We start from the raw sequence: 25,908 nt of genomic DNA, 5'->3' as shown, positions 1-25,908 counted from the left end.
CAATGGGCCCAACCATAGCAGCTTCTACCTTGGGGGTCATTTTGGGAGATTAGAAGATGTTTAGATATTTAAAGCCTCCAGAATCATTAAGTGGTGAGTGTTCAACAAATGTTAATTCTATTCCTCTCAAGAAAACATGAATCCCCTTTCTACCAGTCATGTGAAGTTAATAAGCCCTTACACTGTCCCTGGTGTTTCAGTGTTACACAATGCTTTACTGATGAACTTGAAACAGTGGAATTGTAAACCCACTTCTGAGAAAGTAGGGGCTCAGAGTGGTGAGGATACTTGCCCCAAATCACACAAAAGATAGCTTGCAAAAGGCCAAGAGCCCCTGGCCTGCTTTATTATAGCCATATGCAAATAAGGAAGTCTCTGCTACAAAGTCACACATCTCCAAGGCAACCCAAGAATTCTCTCAAGTGCAGAAACCCTTCACTCTGCATAACTGAAATCAACCAACATCAGAACAAAGAAAGGGTGAGAGGAGGGGCATGTAAATTACTTCTAGCAACTTAACCAAGCAAGTGAAATGGGAAGATGGGATGATTGCAAATACTCAGCTTCATAGCCAATATGGAGGTGGGGGAGAATTTAGCCTTTTGCTAAGCCTGGAACTTACAAAGGCTTTGACACTTGCAGCCTCCCATACAATAGGTCACTGGCTCAGCTGGAGTCCACCAATCAAGGGATGTATGAGAAGTAATCAATAAACAATCAAAGTGAAGCATCTATAGGTTGATGCTTCTCCTCTCTCCTCTTCAAAAAAGGAGGAAAAAAAAAGAGAAATATCTGTATATGTATGATTCTTAAATATCTCCTTTGACTCTGTTGCAACTACTTCTTACTTACTGTAACTTTACTGATTTCCTCACTAATTCATGATTTCTTTTTTCTTTTTTCTCTTTCTCTCCTTTCCTTTCTTTTCCTCCCTTCCCTCTTTCCTCCCTTTTTCCCTTCTTCCCTCTCTCCTTCCCTCCCTTCCTCCCCCCTCTCTTTCTCACTTTTCCTTCCTTCCTTCCTTCCTTCCTTCCTTCCTTCCTTCCTTCCTTCCTTCCTCCCTCCCTCCCTCCCTCCCTCCCTCCCTCCCTCCCTTCCTTCTAGAGAGACAGACTCCTGCATGTGCCCCCACAGGGATCCTCCTGGCAACCCCCCTCTGAGGGTGATACTTGAATCAACTGAGCTCTCCTCAGTGCCCAGGGCCGACATTCTATCCACTGAGAAAACTGGCCAGGGCTCATGATTACAATACAACGTTTGGTGTGTTCATTATATATTTGTAGAAAAATCATTATTTTACCTTCCCTGAAAATTATTATCTTTACAAATTTTTACTTATTGATTTTAGTGGGAGAGGAAGGGAGAGAGACAGGAACATCAATCTGTTCCTTTATATGCCCTGACCAGGGATTGAACCTGCAACCTCTGTGCTTCAGGACGATGCTCTAACCAACTGAACTGTCTGGCCAGGGCAAGAATTATTTTTAAATAATGGACATTTTCTCAACAATGTATGACTAAAGGCCTCTACAGAAAATAATGCTATTTTTGCTGACCTGCAACTTACAGTGGAAATAAAAATTATGCTCTCTTTGCAAATGCTGCTTCAAGACCTAACTACTATAACAAGTGCAAGGACCAGCCTTTCTGTGCCCCCTTGTAGGAAACTATTTCATGTCGGATGTGAGGGACAAAGTGGACACAGAGCACAGCTGAGAAACTTCCAACTTCCACTTCTGCCCAGGAGATTCAATATAGAAACAGTTGTATCAATCAGATAGAGGATAGATAAGCAGTGTCTCTCTCTCTCTCTTAAGTTTCTCCCCTGCCACACACAAGGCGGGTGAGATCTGGAGAGTCATATTCTTATCAGTCAGCAACGCTGAAGTCTCTTGTATCTGAATGAAGGCAGGTGACAAGAGACAGGAAAGGAACCAAACTCTCCCACCTTATTCAACAGATAAAAACAAGTTGTTCTGAGCAGCAATCCTTGCGGCCATCTTCATCATCTGTATCCCAACGTATAACCACTCTCAGAACTGTGACAATCCTTCAGCTTCCACCCTGCCATGTAGACCGATGGGCTTTGGAACAAGTGGTCAAAGGACCTGATCATGCCCTTCCAGTTCTTCTCTGGCTCATTACGTGATGGTCTAGCTTTGATGCATCACCTGGAAGAATAAGGAAACAGCTACTGAACACATTAAATAAGAGACGGAACATCTCTGTGCAAAGTAATAGCTCTACAATAGTTTCCGTTGCTTGACTTCTCAGTTACCTTATCCTGAATGGGGGAAATAGTGGCAGGAATAGTTCCTGACATAGTGTTTAACAACTGTTAGCTATTGATACTGTACAGTAAGCTCTGCAGGGGGGAGGGGTGGTGTCGGATTTTTAACGTCTTTCTGTCTCCCACAGAGCATAGCAGAGGGGGGAGGCGCGGGGAGGGGGGCTCGCTAGGTCTCAGAGAGATTTGGAGGGCACGCCCCGTGCCCAGCAAGCCCGACAGGGGGCGTTTCCGCGTGGGACCAGCACAGCCGGAACCCAGAGCTCGGGGTGCGGAGGCGCCGGAGCGCCTTCGCGCTGGGACGCGGACCCGGAAGTGGCGGGGGCGGGGTCTGCGCTAACGGAGGAGTTTGGCCTCCTCGCAAGGATGCTGCTGGAACTGTCGGAGGAGCATAAGGAGCACCTGGCCTTCCTGCCGCAAGTGGACCATGCGGGTGCGGCGACGCAGCGGCGGAGGGTGGTGGGGTGCGGGGTGCGGCGGGCGCGGGGCGCGCGCGGGGCTCACGGCCTGCCGGCTTCCCTTGCAGTGGTCGCGGAGTTTGGGCGCATCGCGGTGGAGTTCCTGCGGCGCGGCGCGAACCCCAAGGTCTACGACGGCGCGGCCAGTAAGGAGCGGAGGGGCCGGCCCGGCGGGCTGCGGGGCGAGAGCCGACCGTTGTCGGCCTGGAGGGGACGGGGAGTCTCGTTCTCCCTGCGGTCCCGTCAGACCCGAAGGCTCCGCAGTCGGGGCGCCCGGCGGCTGGGTCTCCGGTGACTGCGGGGGTGCCAAAGCTCCCAGGTCGGCGCCCTCCTGTGTAAGACGGGCACCGAGTGTGCGGGACAGCCCGGCGACCTGAGTGTCGCGCAGGCGCGTTATGGGGCCCCGCTCCCCTCCTGGGGGGGGGGGGGCACTGTTGTCCCCGTACTGGGTGAGCGGTGACCGCCCGGCCTGAGGGCGCTGAGCAAGGGGGTGTGGGGGGCGCCTACCCCCGGCACTGGTCTCCAGGGGTGCATGCCGTAAAGAAAGGGACAAGGCGACAAATGCTGCAGGCTTTTGCTGGGAGTGGAGAGAGAATGAGAGGCTGTTGCCAACTCTTTGTTTTCCTCTTGATTTGAGAGCGACAGGCATCCAGTCCTCGTTCCACTGACTTGTTCCATTTAGCTGTGCGCTCACTGGTTGCTGACTGGGATCAAACCTGCGATTTCCACCGGCTGGGGTGGCGGGGTCGGTGCTTTAGCTACTTTGCAACCTGGCCAGGGCTTTAAGGGCAGAGTTTGAAAAAGAAAAGGGAATAATGGAGAATATTTATTCTTAAATGAGAGTTTGAGTAAAAGTGAGAAATATGACACAACAATTTATTTGCTCATTTTTCCTTTTTTCCTCAGGAAAACTCAGTGTGAGTAGTGACACTGTCCAGCATGGCGTGGAAGGGTTAACATACCTCCTCACTGAAAGCTCAAAGCTCATGGTAAGGGCTTGGGTAAACTGGTGTTACATGAACCTTAAAAGGGGCATGTGGGCCCTGGCCGGTTGGCTCAGTGGTAGAGCGTCGGCCTGGCGTGCAGAGGTCCCGGGTTCGATTCCCGGCCAGGGCACACAGGAGAGGCGCCCATCTGCTTCTCCACACCCCCCCCCCCCTCCTTCCTCTCTGTCTCTCTCTTCCCCTCCCGCAGCCAAGGCTCCATTGGAGCAAAGATGGCCCCGGGCACTGGGGATGGCTCCTTGGCCTCTGCCCCAGGCGCTAGAGTGGCTCTGGTTGCGGCAGAGCGAAGCCCCTTGGTGGGCAGAGCTTCGCCCCTGGTGGGCGTGCCGGGTGGATCCCGGTCCGGCTCATGTGGGAGTCTGTCTGACTGTCTCCCCGTTTCCAGCTTCAGAAAAATACAAAAAAAAAAAAAAAAAAAGGGCATGTGTACCACTGCTCTGCAGACCCCTGCCAGTCAGCCAGAGATTTCTTGTGGGTCCAAGAAAGAGTTAAGCACCCTGGTGTTACAGCATCAGGGCGGTTAACTCTTTTGCAAAATGACACCATTCTGCAGAGCATCAGTTGAAAAACCCTGATTTAGCCTGACCAGGCCGTTGCACAGTGGATAGAGTGTTGGACTGGGACGCGGAGGACCCAGGTTTGAAACCCCAAGGTTGCTGGCTTGAGTAAGGGGTCACTCGGTCTGCTGTAGCCCCTCGGGTCAAAGTACATATGAGAAAGCAATCAGTGAACAACTAAGGTGCTGCAATGAAGAATTGATGCTTCTCATCTCTTTCCCTTCCTGTCTGTGTCTGTCACAAAAAGAAAAAGAAAAACCCCGCTCTACATCATAAGCCCCCGCAGGTACCTGCTCATTTCAGTAAGGTTGTTGATGATTTATACTTGATTTGGTGAAGCTGTGCCTAAAGCATGTGTCTGTGCAGACCTGCTAGCATGAGTACCTACCTCATGTTAGTGTAAATTAGAACTGCCTGCTAGCATGAATACCTACCTCATGTTAGTGTAAATTAGAACTGCCTGCTAGCATGAATACCTACCTCATGTTAGTGTAAATTAGAACTGCCTGCTAGCATGAGTACCTACCTCATGTTAGTGTAAATTAGAACTGCTTGTATCTGCGTGTTATTGAAACATATACCGCAGTATGTGTCCTAAGAGAAGGGAGAGTGGAATGAGTTAGCTTTTTTGCATCTTAGCAGTGTCTGGCTTGATGAAGAATAGGAGAGAAAACTGGGTGTTTTAGTGATTCCTTTTATAGTTGAATAAAGTATTTTTGTGTATCAGAAACTCAGATTTTAAAATAGCGGGCAAGGTGGGCTCTCTCGGGAGCACGCCCACGCCTTTCTACCCTCTCCCACGTGCCTGTTTCTCTCCTAAACTCTGCGGGCCCCCACAAGACTTGCAAGCAGGGGAGCAGCAGGCAGTGGCCGCTCATCTGGGCTTAGCCACGCACCTGTCTCCAGTGCCACTTTTATTTGACTTCAGTGAGCCGAGAGCCGTGGTGCACTTCTGTCCCTGTGACTGACTTCTCGGGGAGTTCACGTGGCCCATGTGACCCTCGTCTTCCCTGTGACGTGTCTACGAGCCGGCGCAGAGCACCACCCAGGCTCTCTTGCTGCCTCTCCCCTAAGCCCTTCCTTTGTTATTTTTTTTAAAGATTTTGTTATTGATTTGAGAAAGAGAGAGAGCGATAGAAAGGGGAGAGGAATGGGAAGCATCAACTCATAGTAGTTGCTGGTCTATGTGCCTTAACCAGGCAAGCCTGGGGTTTCGACTGGCGACCTCTGTATTCCAGGTCAAGGACTTACCCACCGCGCCCCCATAGATCACGCTAAGTCTCTCCTTTGTTTCACTGTCCCCAGCTTTAAAAAATGAACTCTCAAAAGCAAAAAATAAAATAGTTGCCTTTAATTAAGGAGTGTTGTTGCCTTTACTAGACAGAAAAGAATTAGGGGAGTTTCATGGCCTTTTGTGTATGTCAGCTGTTTCAGAATTTCCTAGACAAAGGTAAATTTTGAATTTTGATGTTCTGTTATACTCAATTCACTTTAGATCTCTGAACTGGATTTCCAAGACTCCATTCTTATTCTGGGATTCTCTGAAGAATTGAACAAATTGTTGCTTCAGCTTTACCTGGACAACAGGAAGGAGATCAGAGCGATTCTGAGTGAACTGGCCCCAGACCTTCCCAGTTACCACAGCCTTGAGTGGCGACTAGATGTGCAGGTGGGGCTTTTTTTAAAGTTAATTATTTCGGGTTTATGTCCTTGGGCTTATTGTGTTCTTTACCACTGTAACCAAACTTTGCTTTGAAACTTGAGTTTTCTCTTGCTCATTTTCTGGCCATTTCACAAATAGTTCACTTTCTTATATTTTTAATGTGTCAAATTGGTTTAATTTTCAAAGATTGTGAGAAATAGAGTCTTTTGGAAAAGGAGGTAAATGGTTATGCAGATTTTTTTAAATGATGCTTAGATTTTTTTATTTTTAAGATTTATTGATTTTACAGAGGGAGGAGGGAGGGCGGTGGAGCAAGAAGTATCATCTGATAGTTGTTTCCCTTTAGCTGTTCATTGATTACTTCTGGCATGTGCCTTGACTGGGCAAGCTCAGGGTTTCTTTTTTTTTTTAAGCCTTTATCATTTTAGAGGGGGGGGGGCAGGAAGCATCAACTCCTACATGTGCCTTCACTGGGCAAGCCCAGGGTTGCAAACCAGCAACCTCAGTGTGCCACGTTGACGCTTTATCCACTCTGCCACCACAGGCCAGGCAGTGATGCTTAGATTTTTTTAAAACTTCTGTTTAAATAAATACACAGGTCAGTGAAAGTACAGCTCAGTGAATTATAGTGAAACATCCGTGAAACCAACATTTCCCCATGACCGGCATCCTTCTCGCCTCCTACGAATTCTTATCCTTTCCTCTTTCCCTGACTTCTCACACATAGATTACTTTTGCTGACCTTGAACTTTGTGTATGTAGAATGATTCAGCAAATGTTCTTTTGTGTCGGGCACATATTATATTTATGAGGTTCAGTAGGTTTTTTTTGTTTGTTTGTTTTCCTGAAAAAGAGAAGAAGGGAGAGAGAGAAATTTGTTCTGATTGCTTCTCGTATGTACTCTGACGGGTCAAACCTGCAGCCTCTGGCATGCCAGCTGGTGCTCTACTGAGCCATCCAGTCAGAGCTGATTCAGTAGATTTGAAAGCCATAGAAATGAGTGGTTTTTAACCTTTTTACACTTGGGGACCTGTGAAAGTAGGAGGGTTATTTCAGGGGCCGCTGAGGCAGATACCACCCTGAGCATAAGTGAACTTGGCTAAGATCATTGGGTCTATAATCCTCATACAACAGCAGGGTGGTGGGCTTTTTTTTTTTTTAAGATTTTATTTATTGATATTTAGAGAGAAGAGCATCAACTAGTAGTTGCTTCACTTTAGTTGTTCATTGATTGTTTCTCTTATGTGCCTTGACGGGGTTTCAAACTGGCGACCTCAGCATTCCAGGTTGGTGCTCTATCCATTGTGCCACCACAGGTCAGGCAGGGTGGTTAACTGTTCTGTGGACCAGTGTGAAATTTCTGACGGAGTGGTCTGCGGACCTGCAGTTGAAAAACACTGGATTAAGAGATGTTTATTGAATGTCATCCATTTGCTGACCAGAGCCTTGCTAAATGTTTTGGGAAACAAAAGTGTAAGATGCCTTCTCAGCTGTAAAAGATATGTCATTTATGAATATTAGGTGGTCTCAAAATAACTAGTAATTAGAGATAGTTATGAAATATGATTCTGGAGGGGAAAAGAATAGAATTGTGTAAATCAAGGTACAACTGAGTATTTCAAGAAAGCTGTAGCTCAGGTAATTCAGTTTGATGTACACTGGAGTGATCCAGAAAAGATTCAGCAAAAGGAGGTGGAATCTCAGAAGGATAAATGAGTGGAGAAAACCAGGGTAAATGTTCTTGGCAGAGGAGACGGTGTCCACTGCAAAGGCCCGAGCGGCCTGACCAGGCGGTGGCGCAGTGGATAGAGCGTTGGACTGGGATGTGGAAGGAAGGACCCAGGTTCGAGACCCCAAGGTCACCAGCTTGAGCGCAGGCTCATCTGGCTTGAGCAAAAGCTCACCAGCTTGGACCCAAGGTCGCTGGCTCCAGCAAGGGGTTACTCAGTCTGCTGAAGGCCCACGGTCAAGGCACATATGAGAAAGCAATCAATGAACAACTAAGAAGTCGTAAAGCGCAACGAAAAACTAATGATTGATGCTTCTCAACTGTCTCCATTCCTGTCTGTCTGTCCCTGTCTATCCCTCTGACTCTCTCTCTGTCTCTGTAAAAAAATAAAAAAATAAAAAATTAAAAAAAAAAAGAAGGCCCGAGCGCTTGGGAATGAGTGTGTTGAATATGTGGCCTAGTGCTCCAGCCCAGCCAGACCTGCCAGTATGCTGGAATGACCCGGGGGCTTTCAAAAACTAGGTTCCACCCCCCCCCCCCCCAGAGATTCTGACTTATTGGTAAGGGGTTTGGCCTAGACATCAAGATTTTTAATAATTCCCCATTCCCCCAGGTAATTCTAATATGCAGTAAAATTTGTAAACTACTGTTACGCTGAATTCTTCCTGATTCCAATATTGGTGAGGTGGTCCAAATAGGTTACAGAAATTCAGTTAGGGGAGTTGAGCCACTATAATCTAGTGTGATGAGTGCTTGAATAGATATTAACACAGGATATGGTATAAGCCTCGTTATAGACTCCACGAGGACGGGGACAGTGTCTTGTTGACTCCTATGTCCCCAGCACAATGCCTGGCACAGAATAGGCATTCACTGCTAAATATAAAAACGGCGGGGAGGGGACTAGCGGTGGTAAACACCATCTTAAATAAAGTATTGGTCAGGTATTTCTTGTGTGCCTGTCCTGTGGTGTGGAGACAGCAGAGAACAAGGTACAGTGGCCGCTCTGGGGGTCATCATAAGCAGCAAGTCCTGTGGAGCTGATTGGAGGAGGAGATCGCCGGCCAGGCCTCTGTGTTCGGGTCCTTTCCTGACAGCGGGCAGAGGAGGGTGGGGATGCGCGTGTTCCTGTGGCTCAGCAGTGACTACACGTTTCAAACGGGTATCTCCTGACTCTTTGGATCCTCTAGGCCCGAGAGGCTCTTTATTTTTCTTGATTTGCTTTGAGTTTTTTCCATTTTGAAGACATTTCTTAGAAGTTAGAATGTTAAGCAATTGAATTTTCTAAAGTTAAACTCAAGAGTGCTCATTTATCCAGTGAAATGAGTTTGAACGGCTGTGTTACCACAAGGATTAGCCCCGTTTACTGTGTGCACAGGGATTAACACGGACTAAAGTTGAGGGTGTACAGAAAGAGTGTTGCCTCATGGTGAAACGCATTTAAAAAAGCTACTCGGAGAATTGGTTTTGTGAGCTTACTAGTTGAAATTATTACGAGGGATTTTAACTGGAGTGTATTCTACATATGGGAGGAAGACTTGTCAAATGAAAATCAGCGAAAAGGCTGGGAAACTAGTAACAGTACAGAAGCTTTCGTTTTTGAGTAACTGATTTGTCTCCTGGAGACGAGTGGTGAATGAATAGTTACCATCTAATTATTGTGCATTTGCTTATGGGGAATAAATTAATCATCATAGTTTAGATTCTAATAGAAACATTTCTTGTACTTCATAAATTGCAAGTGTAATTAATGCCTTTGTTAATAACATCAGTAAATACTGGATGTATCTGAGATTAGTGAAGGAAGATGTTACCCTTTAGGGATGATTTATTTAAAATTGCTATCATTATTTTTACAGGGAGAAGGGCAGGATTTCTTCCTCATTAAAAATAAGTTCATACATATTATGAACTTTGTTGAGTACTACTGTCATTCAAATTTCTCTCTGAGAAAAATTAGGCCTAATTTTTCTTGCTAGGTATTTGTTAAGAATGTTATGTAATCTTTATCTACAAATTTTAAAGAATGGTGCAGATACCTGTCTGTAAAGGTTATTAATTTAGATATCATGTTATCTGAAAATGGGAGGGTAGCCTGACCAGTGGTGGCTCATGAATAAAGCGTTGGCCCGGGACACTGAGCTCGCCAGCTTGAGTGCAGGGTCATTGACACAATCTCAGGGTTGACCTGGGACACTGAGCTCGCCAGCTTGAGTGCAGGTCATTGACACAATCTCAGGGTAGCTGGCTTGAGGCCAAAGGAGGACCTGAAGCCCAAGCTTGAGCAAGGGGGTCACTGGCTTGACTGCAGTCTCCCAGTCAGGGCATGTATGAGAGGTAATCAATGAACAACTAAAGTGCCACAACTCCGAGTTGATGTTTCTCATCTCTCTCCTCCCTCTCTCTCTTTCCCTACTTCTCTCTCTCTCTCTCAAAAAAAAAAAAAAGTAAATAAAAATGGGAGAATAGATCCAGTGACCTTAAGTCTTTCAACAAAAATTAACTGCTTAATTACACACCTAGATACATTTGGTCCTTTTCTATCAGTGTAGGTAGAGAAGAAAAGAAGTATAAACAATGCGTAATTGAATAAGTAGTATTTTCAATAATTATATTTATTACCATTTGCTTTTCTATAATCTACTAGACAAATGATCTTATACAGATAACTTACCTTACAAATACCTATTTTGTGTTTGAGGACTAGCTTACCCAAAGGGATTTATATAGTTTCCAAATTATTTTGAGACATTACATTTCAGCTTTGGATCAATACCTTGGGTTCTTTTTTTGCACAGATGACCTAGAGTTAATTGGAAGAAGTTAGAGCATTCTACGTGGTGGTATTAAGTTAATCCTGAAATCTTAGGTTTAGATGTGTTACTCACTTGCAATTCTCTTTGATTTGGCTTCTTGTCCTTTTGACACTACTGCAGTAGTTTTAGATAACAATCTTGCTTTCTCCGATAGCAGGATCTTTCAGGTTCATCTTGTACAATTCCTGCCCCAGACTTGAATCAGTTATTACTTTGGGAGGTCCTGTTTCCTTTTAAAGGAGAATGTTCTGCGAGCACACTTCGGTGCTAGGGTCAGATAGCATCATTTCCAAGTTGGTCATTGTTTCTAGTGGGTTTTTTCTTTTTCTTTTAACAATATATTGATGTACATTTTAAAAAATTTTGGAATATATCTTAGAAACAAAAGATTATATAGATACTCAGTTTAGAGAAGAATGATAAAAACAAGTACCCATTGCCAAGCTTAAGGACTCGAACAAAACCAGTGCCGTACGATCTCCCTCCTCCAACGAGACTCGCTTCCAGCGCCCTGGAGGGGACACCATCCTGAATTTTTTGTTAATTTTTATTGCTAGGTTTATTTACACACATTTTTTTCAGTAAACTGTTTTTTGATTTGCATGTATTCTTCAGCGACTTGTTTTTTTGGTTAAACACTTTTTTAGATTTATCTATGACCATTCATGTTGCCACAGTGTATTTCTTTTTGCTGCCAGTTAGTAAGCATTTCATTGTATGAATATTCTCAATTTATCCATTCTGTTGTTAAAAAATATTTGAGCTGCTTCTAATTTTTGGCTCTTAGGAACAAATACTATTAGGAATATATGTATATGTAGAAGAGCTTACTTAGGTCATCTGCCTAGGAGTGGAATTACTGGTAACACTTTTCCAATGTGACTCAGCACTCTCCCTATAGTGGATGAGAGTTTCCATTGCCAGTACTTGCAGGGTTCCATGTGGAGAGGTGCTTAACTCATGCTAGTCTGATATGTGGACACTGCAGCATTTTTATTGGCCTTTTGATCTTGTTTAGCAGCAAGAGAGAAACAGACAGGCAGGCAGGCAGGAAGGGAGAGAGATGAGAAGGATGAACTCATAGTTGTAGCACGTGAGTTGTTCATTGATTGCTTCTCATATGTGCCTTGACCAGAGTGTGTGTGTGGGGGGGGGTAGGGGTGGTGCTCCAGTGAAGCCAGTAACATTGGGCTCAAGACGACCATGGGACCATGTATATGATCCAGTGCTCAAGCTGGTGACCTTGGGGTTTCAGACCTGGTTCCTTAGCTTCTCAGGTTGACACTCTACTCTCTGCTCCATCACCAGTCAGTCTTATTAGCCATTTTCTTGATTCCTAATAATGTTGAACATATTTACTTATGTTATTTGTGTTATTCTTTTGTTAAGTGCTTCCTTGGGTCTTCTACACGTTTTTTTCTTGGTTTTGTTCCTTTAAATCAGAGCAATTATTCATGCATTCTGGATACTAATCTTTTTTGTATATGTGCTACAAAATAATTTCTCCGTTTGTGGCTTGTTTTCCATTATTTTTAGGTATCCTTTAAGACAATGTAATAATTTTAATGTAGTTAAATTTGTCATTTTTTCATGAATATTTGTGCCTTTTATATCATATACAGCGTAAGGTTGCATATACTCATTTTTTTCTCAAAAGTTTTAAAGTTTACTTTTAATTGTGAAGTCTGTGATTTCTCTGAAACCTGACTTTATATATGAGATGAGGTAATTATAACTATTCTGTATTCAGCATGATGATTCAATCGCTGTTATGCTTTCATTCCATTTGAAATCAAGCTTGCAAGCAGAAGCCTCAGGCAGCAGATAAGACCGGCAGTGACTCTGAAGCTCCACCTGAATCGGAACGGAGGTCAGGGCACCGAGGTTCTGCAGACAGACCCAGCCACGCTGCTGCACCTGGTTCAGCGGCTGGAGCAGGCCCTGGAGGAGATGGGAACCCGCCACTGCAGGAGAGTCGTGCGCAATGTCAAGTAGCCCTGGCTGGGCCATCCATTCCTTTTGAGTCATGTGTGCATTGATACATGCAGCAGCGACTCTAATTTTCTTCCTATTGTTGTAAAGTACCCGAACCTCAGTTCCATGGGTTTACGTAGAGACACCAAGTCCAGATGAATTTTGAAGAGTTTTATTAAAGGAGGAGATTTATTAAATATGCTGTCCGCATATGGCTGACATAGGGCAATTGCAAACCCAAATCATGTGCCCCAAATACATTTCAGGGTCTGTTTATGTACCCTTGATCACACATGGGTGGGAGTGAGTGTGACATATGGCACAAGCTTACAACATTTGTGTAGGGGATACACAGAAACATTAAGACTTTCAAGGTAACACAATCAAAGATGTTTACAAATCTTTTGGGGTTCATCTTTGCTTCTTTGCCTAGAGGTATGTTACTCTCAGGATTCCAGGGAGGGGGAGGAACTACAATCAATGCAAGGTGGTATATAAATTCTGTCTCCCATTGTAAGAGAAGAAGTTTCTTGGTTAACCTTTATTTTAGATTTAAAACTAAAGGACTCATTGTTCTCGCAAGCCAGAAACTTCTGCATTCTTTTCCCTCCCCTCCCCAAAGGAAGGACAGGACAGGAAAGCCTGACCTTTCCTCCTAGAATATCAGTATTAATTTTGCAGCTTTTTGGTACCTTACTACACTATGAGGGTAATAACTACATATAGAGTCTATCGAAGTTCTTTCTCTGTGACAAGATTTGAGATCATGTTCAAAAGCTAACGAAAAGTTCCTTTCCTGGGGCTAACTATGGTCACTTTCTTGACAAATGAAGGTGATCTTATACTTTAAATGTGTAAATAGGATTGAATTAACCAAAAGTGAATCTTTACTGTTCATTTTTTCTGTATATATGAATGACTATCCTTTTTTTTACTATTTCTTTTGACTGCTTAACTTTATTATTTTTCTTCGTATTGACCAAAATTTTGAAAATGAAAGTCACAGTGTAATACTGTTCCTGTTCACAGTATTTCCAGACAGTTCAATGTTTTTGACCTTTAAAAGCAACCCTGGGACGTTAATAGCCACAGAATAGTTGAAAATAAATATGAATATTTTTAAGGTGCTATATTGCTTAGGCAGTTCATGCATTTTTCTTTGCATTTGAAGATAAGTACTTGCCATGTTGCTTAACTTTGAGTGGTTGTGGCTAACCAGCTTCAGTGTTGAGTGCTCGAATTTATGTGATTTATACTGCATTTTATTAACTCTTTGAATAGTATGAATGCTCATGTACATCCTCTTGCATCCTGACCATCCAGAGTACGATCATACAAAAATTTGTATTTTAAAACTGTGTAAGGCAACATTAAAAAAAGGCAAATGTATGTTTTTCTTATTTCCATAAATTGGTTATCAAACAATTATAAGTTAATAAAACTGTAACTGGAACTAATTTTATTTTTTTAAAAAAACAAAACAAAACTCACTTCTGAGGGTCAGCAAGCATGAAAGAAACTCACTCCTTAAAGGGGTAAGGACTCCCTTTTCCCCCTAGTATCCAAAGCATCTAGGAGACATGCTTTCATTCACTTTTATAAACATGTAGGGGTAATAGAATTGATTCTTAATTGTCTGGGTAAAAGTTATAGTCACTTTTGCCTGACCGGTGGTGGCCCAGTGGATAGAACATCTATCTGGAATGCTGAGATCCTAGGTTTGAAACCCCAAGGTCACTGGACTGAGCCCAAGGTCATTGACTTGAGCAAAGGGCCACTGGCTCAACTTGAGCCCCATTGTCAAGGCACATATGAGAAGCATTCAGTGAACAACAAAGGTGCTACCACTACGAGTTAATGTTCTCATCTCCCTTCCTGTCTGCCTCTCTCACTAAAAAGAAAGTAAATAGCCTGACCAGGTGGTGGCAGGTGGATAGAGCATTGAGCTGGGGTGCTGAGGTACCAGGTTCAAAACCCTGAGGCTGCTGGCTTAAACACAGGCTCATCTGGCTTGAGTGTGGGATCATCGACATGAACCCAAGGTTGCTGGCTTGAGCAAAGGGTCACTGGCTCAGCTTGAGCCCCCTGATCAAAGCATGTGTGAGAAAGTAATCAGTGAACAACTAAGGTGCCGCAACTATGCATTCATGCTTACCTCTCTCTTCCTGTGTGTCTGTGTGTCTATCTTGCTGTGAGCGAATGAATGAAATTACAGTTACTTTCTATATTTCTTTTTGAATAAAGTACAAAGAAGGCAAAGGAGAACATGCTTACTACATTCCAGGGAGATATCCCTTCTTCCTTACAAATTTTGTTTTGTTTTGTTTTGTTTTTTAGCAGGTAACTGTAAGCTATTGTTCTGAAAAACTCAGATGCTGATGTATCAGGTCCGCTGGACAGAGTTCAGGGACACAGGGAGGGAGACTTAAAGAGAAAAGGAAGCTCAGGGAGGAGAATCATGGAAGGGTGGGAATGGATTCAGTCTTAAGTGAAAGATTTCCAGGTCAAAGTGACATTGTGTTTCTTTGATATGGGTTTACAGGTTTACATCTAGCCACTCTTATCAGGAAACAGGCCATTGAAAGAACAACACTGTTGAAATCACCACCCAACATCCCACTGCAGGTTTATGGGTCACTGTTTTCCCATAGGGATATGTTCTACAGTTGCAAAATAATCACATCAGCTATTAGCAAACTAATCAGAAAAATATTTTAATTACAGTGATAACTTGATTAATCCAACTTTCCTATTTTACAACCTCATAAACAGAAGGAAACTATATTGCATAAAATAGTAGCATATTTTGTGGGGGTTTTTGTTTGTTTGTATTTTGTTTGTTTTGTAAGCAACATGCCTGCCAAGCTGTGATGATAAAGACAGCCCTGTGAGGCTTCTTTTTTGTCCATATCTGGTGGAAGATAAGCAGGACTGACCCCAGCCAAGACTGAAATAATAGCCTGTGTCCCCTCGGGGTAACCTTTCTTCCACTTCATATCCACAGTTCTCACCCCAGTCAGAACAAGAAAGCATGTCTTAGTCTTTTTGCACTTTTTTTTTTTTTTTTTACAACAAAATTAAATTTATTCTGACATTAAAAACCATTTTTATGTCATTTTTTTTTAATAATTTTATTTTTTTAATGGGGTGACATCAATAAATCAGGATACATATATTCAAAGATAACAAGTCCAGGTTATCTTGTCGTTCAATTATGTTGCATACCCACCACCCAAAGTCAGATTGTCCTCTGTCACCTTCTATCTTGTTTTCTTTGTGCCCCTCCCCACCCCCTTTCCCTCTCCCATTCCCCCCTCCCCCCCGTAACCACCACACTCTTATCAATATCTCTTAGTTTCACTATTATGTCCCACCTACGTATGGAATAATACAGTTCCTGGTTTTTTCTGATTTACTTATTTCGCTTCGTATCATGTTATCAAGATCCCACCATTTTGCTGTAAATGTTCCGATGTCATCATTTCTTATGGCTGAGTAGTATTCCATAGTGTATATGTGCCACATCTTCTTTATCCAGTCATCTATTGATGGGCTTTTTGGTTGTTTCCATGTCCTGGCCACTGTGAACAATGCTGCAATAAACTTGGGGCTGCATGTGTCTTTACGTATCAATGTTTCTGAGTTTTTGGGATATATACCCAGTAGAGGGATTGCTGGGTCATAAGGTACTTCTATTTTCAGTTTTTTGAGGAACCACCATACTTTCTTCCATAATGGTTGTACTACTTTACATTCCCACCAACAGTGTATGAGGGTTCCTTTTTCTCCACAGCCTCTCCAACATTTGCTATTACCTGTCTTGCTAATGACAGCTAATCGAACAGGTGTGAGGTGGTATCTCATTGCCGTTGTGATTTGCATTTCTCTAATAGCTAAAGAAGATGAGCATCTTTTCATATATCTGTTGGCCATTTGTATTTCTTCCTGGGAGAAGTGTCTATTCATATCCTCTTACCATTTTTTTATTGGATTGTTTGTTTGTTTGTTGTTGAGTTTTATGAGTTCTTTGTATATTTTGGATATTAGGCCCTTATCTGAGCTGTTTGAAAATATCATTTCCCATTTAGTTGGCTTTCTGTTTATTTTGTTATCAGTTTCTCTTGCTGAGCAAAAACTTCTTAGTCTGATGTAGTCCCATTCATTAATTTTTGCCTTCACTTCTCTTGCCTGTGGAGTCAAATTCATAAAATGCTCTTTAAAACCCAGGTCCATGAGTTGAGTACCTATGTCTTCTATGTACTTAATTGTTTCAGGTCTTATGTTTAGATCTTTGATCCATTTTGAGTTAATTTTTGTACAGGGGGAGAGACTGTAGTCCAGTTTCATTCTTTTGCATGTGGCTTTCCAGTTTTCCCAGCACCATTTATTGAAGAGGCTTTCTTTTCTCCATTGTGTGTTGTTGGCCCCTTTATCAAAAATTATTTGACTATATACATGTGGTTTTATTTCTGGACTTTCTATTCTGTTCCATTGGTCTGATTGTCTATTTTTCTGCCAATACCATGCTGTTTTGATTGTCGTGGCCCTATAATATAGTTTGAAGTCAGGTATTGTAATGCCCCCAGCTTCATTCTTTTTCTTTAGGATTGCTTTGGCTATTCGGGGTTTTTTATACTTCCATATAAATCTGATGATTTTTTGCTCTATTTCTTTAAAAAACATCATTGGAAGTTTGATGGGAATTGCATTAAATTTGTATATTGCTTTGGGTAATATAGCCATCTTGATTATATTTATTCTTCCTAGCCAAGAACAAGGTATATTCTTCCATCTCATTATATCTTTTTCAATTTCCCTTAACAATGGTTTATAGTTTTCATTATATAAGTCCTTTACATTCTTTGTTATGTTTATTCCTAAGTATTTTTTTTTTGTTGCAATCGTGAAGGGGATTATTCTTTTGAGTTCCTTCTCAGTTGTTTCATTGTTAGCATATAGAAAGGCTATTGACTTCTGTATGTTAATTTTGTATCCTGTGACCTTACTGTATTGGCTTATTGTTTCTAGTAGTCTTTTTGTGGATTCTTTGGGGTTTTCGATGTATAGGATCATATCATCTGCAAAAAGTGATACCTTTACTTCTTCTTTTCCGATATGGATGCCTTTTATTTCTTTGTCTTGTCTGATTGCTCTGGCTAGAACCTCTAGTACCACATTAAATAAGAGTGGAGAGAGTGGACAACCCTGTCTTGTTCCTGATTTAAGGGGGAACGCCTTCAGTTTAGTGCCATTTAATATGATGTTAGCTGATGGTCTATCATATATGGCCTTTATCATGTTGAGATATTTTCCTTCTATACCCATTCTGTTGAGAGTCTTAAACATAAAATTGTGTTGTATTTTATCGAAAGCCTTTTCTGCATCTATTGATAAGATCATGTGGTTTTTGTTCTTTGTTTTGTTGATATGGTGTATTACGTTAACTGTTTTACGTATGTTGAACCATCCTTGAGATTCTGGGATGAATCCCACTTGATCATGATGTATTATTTTTTTAATATGTTGTTGTATTCGATTTGCTAGTATTTTGTTTAGTATTTTAGCATCTGTATTCATTAGAGATATTGGTCTGTAGTTTTCTTTTTTTGTGCCATCCTTGCCTGGTTTTGGTATGAGGGTTATGTTGGCCTCATAAAATATGTTTGGAAGTATTGCTTCTTCTTCAATTTTTTGGAAGACTTTGAGTAGAACAGGAACCAAGTCTTCTTTGAATGTTTGCTAAAATTCGCTGGTATAGCCGTCAGGGCCTGGACTTTTATTTTTGGGGAGGTTTTTAATGGTTTTTTCTATTTCTTCTCTACTGATAGGTCTGTTTAGGCTTTCTGCTTCTTCTTGACTCAGTCTAGGAAGGTTGTATTGTTCTAGGAATTTATCCATTTCTTCTATGTTGTTGAATTTAGTGGCATAAAGTTTTTCATAGTATTCTACAATAATTCTTTGTATATCTACGGTGTCCGTGGTGATTTCTCCTCTTTCATTTTGGATTTTGTTTATATGAGTTCTTTCTCTTTTTCCCTTGGTAAGTCTTGCCAAAGGTTTGTCAATTTTGTTGATCTTTTCAAAGAACCAGCTCCTTGTTCTATTAATTTTTTCTATAGTTTTTCTGTTCTCTAATTCATTTATTTCTGCTCTGATTTTTATTATCTCCTTTCTTCGGCTGGTTTTGGGTTGTCTTTGTTCTTTTTCTAGTTCCTTAAGGTGGGAAGTTAAGTGGTTCACTTGGGCTCTCTCTTGTTTCTTCATATATGCCTGAAGTGATATGAACTTCCCTCTTATCACTGCTTTTGCTGCATCCCATAGATTCTGATATGTCGTATTATCATTTTCATTAGTCTGTATATATCTTTTGATCTCTGCACTTATTTCTTCTTTGTCCCATTCATTTTTTAAAAGTATGTTGTTTAGTTTCCACATTTTTGTGGGATTTTTTTCCTCTTTTTTGCAGTTGAATTCTAGTTTCAAGGCTTTATGATCAGAAAATATGCTTGGTACAACTTCGATTTTTCTGAATTTGCTGATGTTGTTTTTGTGGCCCAACATATGGTCAATTCTTGAGAATGATCCATGTACACTGGAGAAAAATGTATACTCAGTCACTTTGGGATGAAATGTCCTGTAGATGTCTATCATATCCAGGTGCTCTAGTGTTTTGTTTAAGGCCACTATGTCTTTGTTGATTCTCTGTTTGGATGACCAATCTAGAGCCGTCAGCGGTGTATTGAGGTCTCCAAGTATGATTGTGTTTTTGTCAGTTTTTGTTTTAAGATCAATAAGTAGCTGTGTTATATATTTTGGTGCTCCTTGGTTTGGTGCATATATATTAAGAATTGTTATGTCTTCTTGATTCAGTGTCTCCTTAGCCATTATGAAATGGCCATTTTTGTCTCTGAGTACTTTTCCTGTTTTGTAGTCAGCATTATCCGATATGAGTATTGCTACACCTGCTTTTTTTTTTATGTTATTTGCTTGGAGTATTGTTTTCCAGCCTTTCATTTTGAATTTGTTTTTATCCTTGTTACTTAGATGAGTTTCCTGTAGGAAGCATACAGTTGGATTTTCTTTTTTAATCCATTCTGCTACTCTGTGCCTTTTTATGGTGAGTTTAATCCGTTTACATTTAGTGTAATTATTGATACTTGTGAGTTCCTTATTGCCATTTTATATCTTGCTTTCTGTTAGTTTTGTGTCTTGTTTGATCCTTCTCTTTTGTTTTTCTATCTTTTGTTTTTATTTGGTTGTATTCCATACATCTTTCCTCTATTGCTATCTTTTTTATCTCATGTGCTTCTGTGGTGTTTTTTTCAATGGTGGTTACCTTTGAGTCATGAAAAGGGTCCCTACCCTGTTCATTGTAGCGAACTATTTTGTGAGTACTTTTGCACTCCATCGTCCTTTGCTACTGTTAATCTCCATCTTCTCCCCCTCTTTCTTTTTGTTGTTGTCACAGTTTAAATTTGGTTTTATTGTGTTCTTCTTGGAGCTTTTACTTGTGGCTCTGTTTTTTTTTTTTGTTCTTTGTATCTGATTGGAGAACCCCCTTTAGTAATTCCTGGAGTGGGGGTTTTCTGATGATAAATTCCCTCATCTTTTCTGTATCTGTGAATGTTTTTATTTCTCCTTCATATTTGAAGGATAGCTTTGATGGGTATAGTATTCGTGGCTGAAAGTTCCTCTCTTTCAGGACTTTAAATATTGGGGTCCACTATCTTCTAGCTTGTAGAGTTTCTGCTGAGAAATCTGATGATAATCTAATGGGCCTTCCTTTATATGTTGTATTCTTCTTTTCCCTGGCTGCCTTGAGAATTTTTTCTTTGCTGTTGGTTTGTGTCAATTTCATTATGATATGCCTTGGAGTAGGTTTGTTGGGGTTAAAAAAACTCGGAGTTCTGTTTGCTTCTTGAATTTGAGGCTTTAGTTCTTTCCACAGGCTTGGGAAGTTCTCATCTATTATTTGTTTGAGTATGTTCTCCATTCCATTTTCTCTCTCTTCTCCCTCTGATATACCTATTATTCTTATGTTATTCTTTTTGATGGAGTCAGATAATTCTTGTAGGGCTATCTCATTTTTTTTAATTTTTGAGTCTCTTTCTTCTCTCTGTTGTGCCTCAAGTTGCTTGTCTTCTGTTTCACTAATCCTCTCTTCTATCTGACCTGTTCTATTAGCTAAGCTTGTTACTTCGTTTTTCAGCTCGTGAATTGAGTTTTTCATCTCTGTTTGATTTGTTTTTATAGTTTCAATTTCCTTGGACATATATTCTTTGTGTTCATTGAGTTGTTTTCTGAGCTCCCTAAATTGCCTTTCTGTGTTTTCTTGTATATCTCGGAGGATTTTTAGGATTTCTATCTTGAATTCTCTGTCATTTAGCTCCAAGGTTTCCAATATATTAAATTTTTTCTCCATAGATTTTTCCTCATCTAGCTGTGTTACCTCTCTTTCTTTTGTATCCATGATATTCTATTTTCTCTTCCTTAATGGCATCTGAGAGTGGTTTTGTTGATAGTATTAATGAGATTTAATAAAGAATAAAAAGTTAAAAAAAAAATAAAAAAAATAAAAAATCGAGTTTTTTTAAAAAAAAATTAATAATGAAATAAAGAAAAATAAAATTAAATAAAAATTTTTAAAAAAGGAAATTATTCCCCCCCTCCTTTTTTCCTCTCCTCTCCTCTCCCCTCTTTCTTGAGGAAATCTTGTGGTGAACTGTGAATTATAACAAACAATGCCTGTGATGGAGGGCCTGAATTGGGGAAAAGTAATAAAGGGGCAAAAAAAAAAAAAAAAAGAAAAAAGAAAGAAAAAAAAAGAGCGTATGGACCCACACAAAGCAAATAAGGAAAAAATTTGGGTCAGGAATAAAATGATTTGCTTTTAGGTGTTGGTTGTCTAAGAGTTATGATGAGAGGAATAAGAGGAAAATGGAAAAATGGGGGGAAAAATTAAAAAATTACTATTGTATTTTGTTGAACAAGAACTAGATAAAATGGAGAGCCAGGGATGGGAGTACTGCTAGTGAGTTAAAAAGGTGAAGTAAAAACCCCCCAAAATGCCACAAACATACGTTTGAGTCCCAGATAAGATAATTTGTTTGTTATTGAGGTTTGAATGAGAGGAGATGTAAAGGAGAAAGGAAGAAACTAATATAGAGGGAGAAAAGAAAGAGAGAGAGAGAAAAAAAGAGGGAACCACTAAAAGAAGAAAAAAGAAAGGAGAGAGAGAGTTAAGGGTTTTGGAGTGCAACCCTCATAGAGAGAAAGGAAGAGAAGAGAAAAGATAATGGGAGATGTAACACTTATGGGTAGTGTAGTTCAAGGAGAGGAGAGAGTAAGACTGGCAGAGAGTTAATCGGCCAAATTGGAGGAGGAAAAAAGTATCAAGAATGAAGATAAGAGAAACAAACGAACAAATATAATAAAATGGGATAGGTTATAAAGTCTGCAGATTATTCTTGATTTTGAGAGGTTATCTTCTTGCTTTTTCTTTTCTCTCCCTCTTCCTGGTCGGTGACTCTGTACCCCGGGTTCTGCCCCTTTGGCACGCTCAGGTAGAGGTTTGCAGTTGATAAGTCTCTATGGCAATGTCATGTATTGTGCTTTAGTCTCGTTGGCAGTCGAGGCTCATTAGCATTTATAGGCTCCGACAGTGAGAGAGTCCGTGTTCCTGGAGCCTTTCTCCTAGTCTTTCCTTCCTCAATTAGTAGCCTGATAATCCAGCTATGGGGTTGCTGCTGCCTCTGCCTGGATAGTAAGAGGCTCAAAGAGCTGGCAACTCCCCACTCTATTTCCACTCAGCACAGGGCTCTGGGTAAGGCTCAGTCAGTCAGAGCTGCTAGCATAATCAGGCGGGCTTTCCGCCCACTCAAAGACTTCTGGCTCTGTCTGCCACTCTGTCCGGTAACACAGGCGGGCACCCACTTCCGGGGCGCTTGGAGGAAACTCTCACTCACTGGCTGCGCGCGCAGACCAGGATATCCGGCCAGCAGTCTCACGCTCTGAGTCAAACCCCCAACCGCAGGGAAAAGTTGCAGCGTTGGAAATGAGTCTCGCTCTGTCCCCGTGCGTGGCTTTTGCAAGGCGCTGGGGCGGCCTGAGATTCCACTTTGGCCCACACAAAGGCCCCTGACTCTGCCCCTCTGTGCGATAACACGGGTGTGCACTGCCGAGGCACTCAGAGGAATCTCTCACTCCCTATCTGCACGCGCAGATCAGGATATGAGGCCGGCCGCGTTTCCCTCTGAGTGAAACCCCCTCCAGCATGGAAAATCTCCACCGTTGGAATTAGTTCTCACTCCTTCCCGTGCGTGGCTTTCCCAGGGCGCTGGGGCTGCCCAGAGACTCTGCCCTCAGCCCACAGAAAGGCCTCTGACCCTGCCGTCTCTGTGGGGCAACACGGGCACCCACTCCCGGGGCCTAGGAAGAAATCTCTCGCCCACTAACTGCGCGCACGCCGACCAGGAGACCGGGTAAAATGGCCACCCCGCTTGTCTTTCTTTGTTTGGGTTTGGCGCGAGTGTTAGCTTGTATTGCCTGGGTTGCCACAGGATCAGTTTTTCCTCGGTTTGGATCTCCGTGCCACAGCCTGGTTCGGCCGTTTGTGCCGCAGCCTTGATCTGTTCACCCCCTTGCCCGCCTCAGTTTCTATATTCACAGTTACCAGAGAAAGCCGCCCTGTTTAGGTTAGTGAGGAAGGCAGAGCATTTATTATTCCCTATTTCCTTTGGGGTTTGGTTATATATTTAGCCAATTTTTCACTCGACCATACCTTTGGGTGTATTATGAAGCATCTGGAGGCTCCATGTATAGGTTTTTCTGTTTCTGGTTGAAGATCTTGTTGAGTTTTGGGGGAGATTTATCGGTATCGCTTCCTACCCTGCCATTACTCTGACGTCCTGCACTTGTATCAAACTTTCCTGGCCACCTCTCTGTTCTCCATTATTCTTTCTGATGGTCTTCCTTCTGCGCCTTTTTGGGCCAGAGTAAGTTGGGAGCAGTCTCCTCATATCTCTTTGAACCTGGAGCTCACCTTGAGTACAGGCCATCGACATGAGCCTCTTTCTTTTCCTGTTTAAACATACTCTACCCTTGTAGGCAGCTCTACTTGCTTGGCTCTATGGCACATTTGATTGTTTTGTGTTTTTTGGTAGCTTGTATATGAACACATTTTCTGCAGATGCAATCACTGTTCTACTTGCCTGTATGGCTCATATGTCTGGACTCTGGGTAAAACATTTTGGGTTATTAGTGTGCCGGTTTTTTAGGATTAGCTGATGCATGTTTAGACGTAAGTGTCATGTCTTTCCTGTCTCAAACCTAGAACAGAGCTGTGAAGAAGAAATGCTCTTTGTCACAAAGCCTGTGTCCTTCACCGGCTGAACTTCTTGGTGTTTCAGATTTCAGTGAGCTTGTTTGTATGTTTCCAAGCTTGGGTAAATTAGAAAAGGGAGGGGAGTGGGAAATGGTAGGAAGAAAATATATCTTTTTGAAAACTGAACGAGAAGAACCAGACGGTAAGGAAAGTTTGAAAAGTCATTGTGTGGAAATGGCACGTGTATTGGGGTCCTTATTATTTATGGCAGTACTTGGCCTTTTAGGGGATAATGTGAAAAAGTTAAGTCAGTCTTTGGAGATGGACGAAGGAGTTTAAATTTAGGCTTTGTGGCTTCTTATGGGTCCTTGATAAATTCCCAAAGTCTTGTTTTCTTCATCTCTAAAATAGAAATACTAACATTGTTTTGGCTTGTGGGGTCTAAATGAGACTATGAGTATAGAATGTTTAGCATTGTACCAAACTTAAGAAAATACTTGTGGAGGCCCTGGCCGGTTGGGTCAGTGGTAGAGCGTCGGCCTGGCGTGCAGAAGTCCTGGGTTCGATTCCCGGCCAGGGCACACAGGAGAAGCGCCCATCTGCTTCTCCACCCCTCCCCCTCTCCTTCCTCTCTGTCTCTCTCTTCCCCTCCCGCAGCCGAGGCTCCATTGGAGCAAAGATGGCCCGGGCGCTGGGGATGGCTCCTTGGCCTCTGCCCCAGGCGCTAGAGTGGCTCTGGTCGCGGCAGAGTGACGCCCGGAGGGGCAGAGCATCGCCCCCTGGTGGGCAGAGCGTCACCCCCTGGTGGGCGTGCCGGGTGGATCCCGGTGGGGCGCATGCGGGAGTCTGTCTGACTCTCCCCGTTTCTAGCTTCGGAAAAATACAAAAAAAAAAAGTGAGGATTGAGGTCTCATTATCTTGTGGCCTTGAATTATGTCCCATGTACACTGTTACCTGGTGGTTCCTGGGTAGTTGGATTATGGCTGTTGATTCTCCTCTTTCATTTTTATGAGTTTGATAATGCATAATATTAAAAAATACAACTTGCAAATCTGAAGAAAGGAGAAAAAATGATCAGGAAATTTAAATACATTTTCAGTATTATTTCCATCCAAAGTTTTAATTCTTGGAATGATACATACACATATATATATAGTTCGCCAGAAAACTCAGGTATTCAAAACTACTCAGTCCCCAAAGGAATCAGGTAGTCAGGCCGAGGGTGGACACGCAGGCTTGGCCTAGGGTCCCCTCTTTTGTCCTTTTCTTCTCCCTACTAGTGGCAAAAGCACGGGAAGCTCAAGACGTCTAAGACAGTTCTCTTCTGTTAGGTTGCTTGATTTGCAGCTGAGACGGTTGCACAATTCATAGACTAGGTCAACCGGGAAAGGCTGCAGGAGATTTTTTTTTTAGTATGTAAAGAGCAAAAATAATTTGTCTCATGATATGAGCAACGTAATTAAAACCTTTTTAAAATAAAGTTTAGACTCCAAGGATGTAATTATCGGGTGTTTTCTTCTATGGCCTTTTTTCTCCCACTCTTTTATCTTCGCCTTGACAGAAATACCAAATTCCATGCTTTTCTTAGGCCCTTGAAACAATTTATCTTCATGCCAAACCTCTCATTAAGGCTCCTCCCTCCCTTTACATTTTTTATTTTTATTTTTGAGAAGTAGTTCACATAAAATTCATCCTTTCGAAGTGTGCAATTCAGTGGTTTTCAGTATGTTCACGAAGTTGTGCAGGCATCACCGCTGTCAGATTACAGCACGTTTTCACCGCTCCAGTAAGAAGCCCGTCCCCATTAGCGGTCACTCTCCCCCGCCCCCTCCCGCCACCTCCCGGCAGCCTCTGATGCGTCTGTGGCTCTGTCTCTTCTGAACAGTTCCTACCAGCAGGATTGGACAACACACGGCTTTGTGTGTCTGCCTTCTCTCACTGCGTGTGACGTTTTCAAGGTTCGTGTTGTAGCGTGTATCAGATCTTCATACCTTCTTCTGACTGAATAAGAGAGCCTCCAACGACACATTTTCTACAAGGATGGTATTCTAGAATTATCTTCCCAGATATAAGTTAGAAAAGTCTGGGAGTGACTCC

At 42.2% G+C, this 25,908-nt stretch overlaps 1 protein-coding gene across 1 annotated transcript; it reads left to right on the top strand.

The window, feature by feature from the left end:
• Positions 1–2,570: 2,570 nt before the first annotated feature.
• COMMD2 (COMM domain containing 2) lies at positions 2,571–12,685 on the top strand. The gene is made up of 5 exons (XM_066347566.1): positions 2,571–2,720; positions 2,814–2,891; positions 3,652–3,734; positions 5,802–5,975; positions 12,312–12,685. The coding sequence occupies exons 1-5, from the start codon at positions 2,654–2,656 to the stop codon at positions 12,507–12,509; spliced, it is 600 nt and encodes a 199-aa protein (XP_066203663.1). The 5' UTR covers positions 2,571–2,653; the 3' UTR covers positions 12,510–12,685.
• Positions 12,686–25,908: the final 13,223 nt, after the last annotated feature.

Source organism: Saccopteryx leptura, chromosome 8 (genome assembly GCF_036850995.1).
Source record: "Saccopteryx leptura isolate mSacLep1 chromosome 8, mSacLep1_pri_phased_curated, whole genome shotgun sequence".
NCBI lineage: Eukaryota > Metazoa > Chordata > Mammalia > Chiroptera > Emballonuridae > Saccopteryx > Saccopteryx leptura.
Note: the sequence above shows the minus strand (reverse complement) of the source record. Positions and strands in the feature narration are given on the sequence as shown.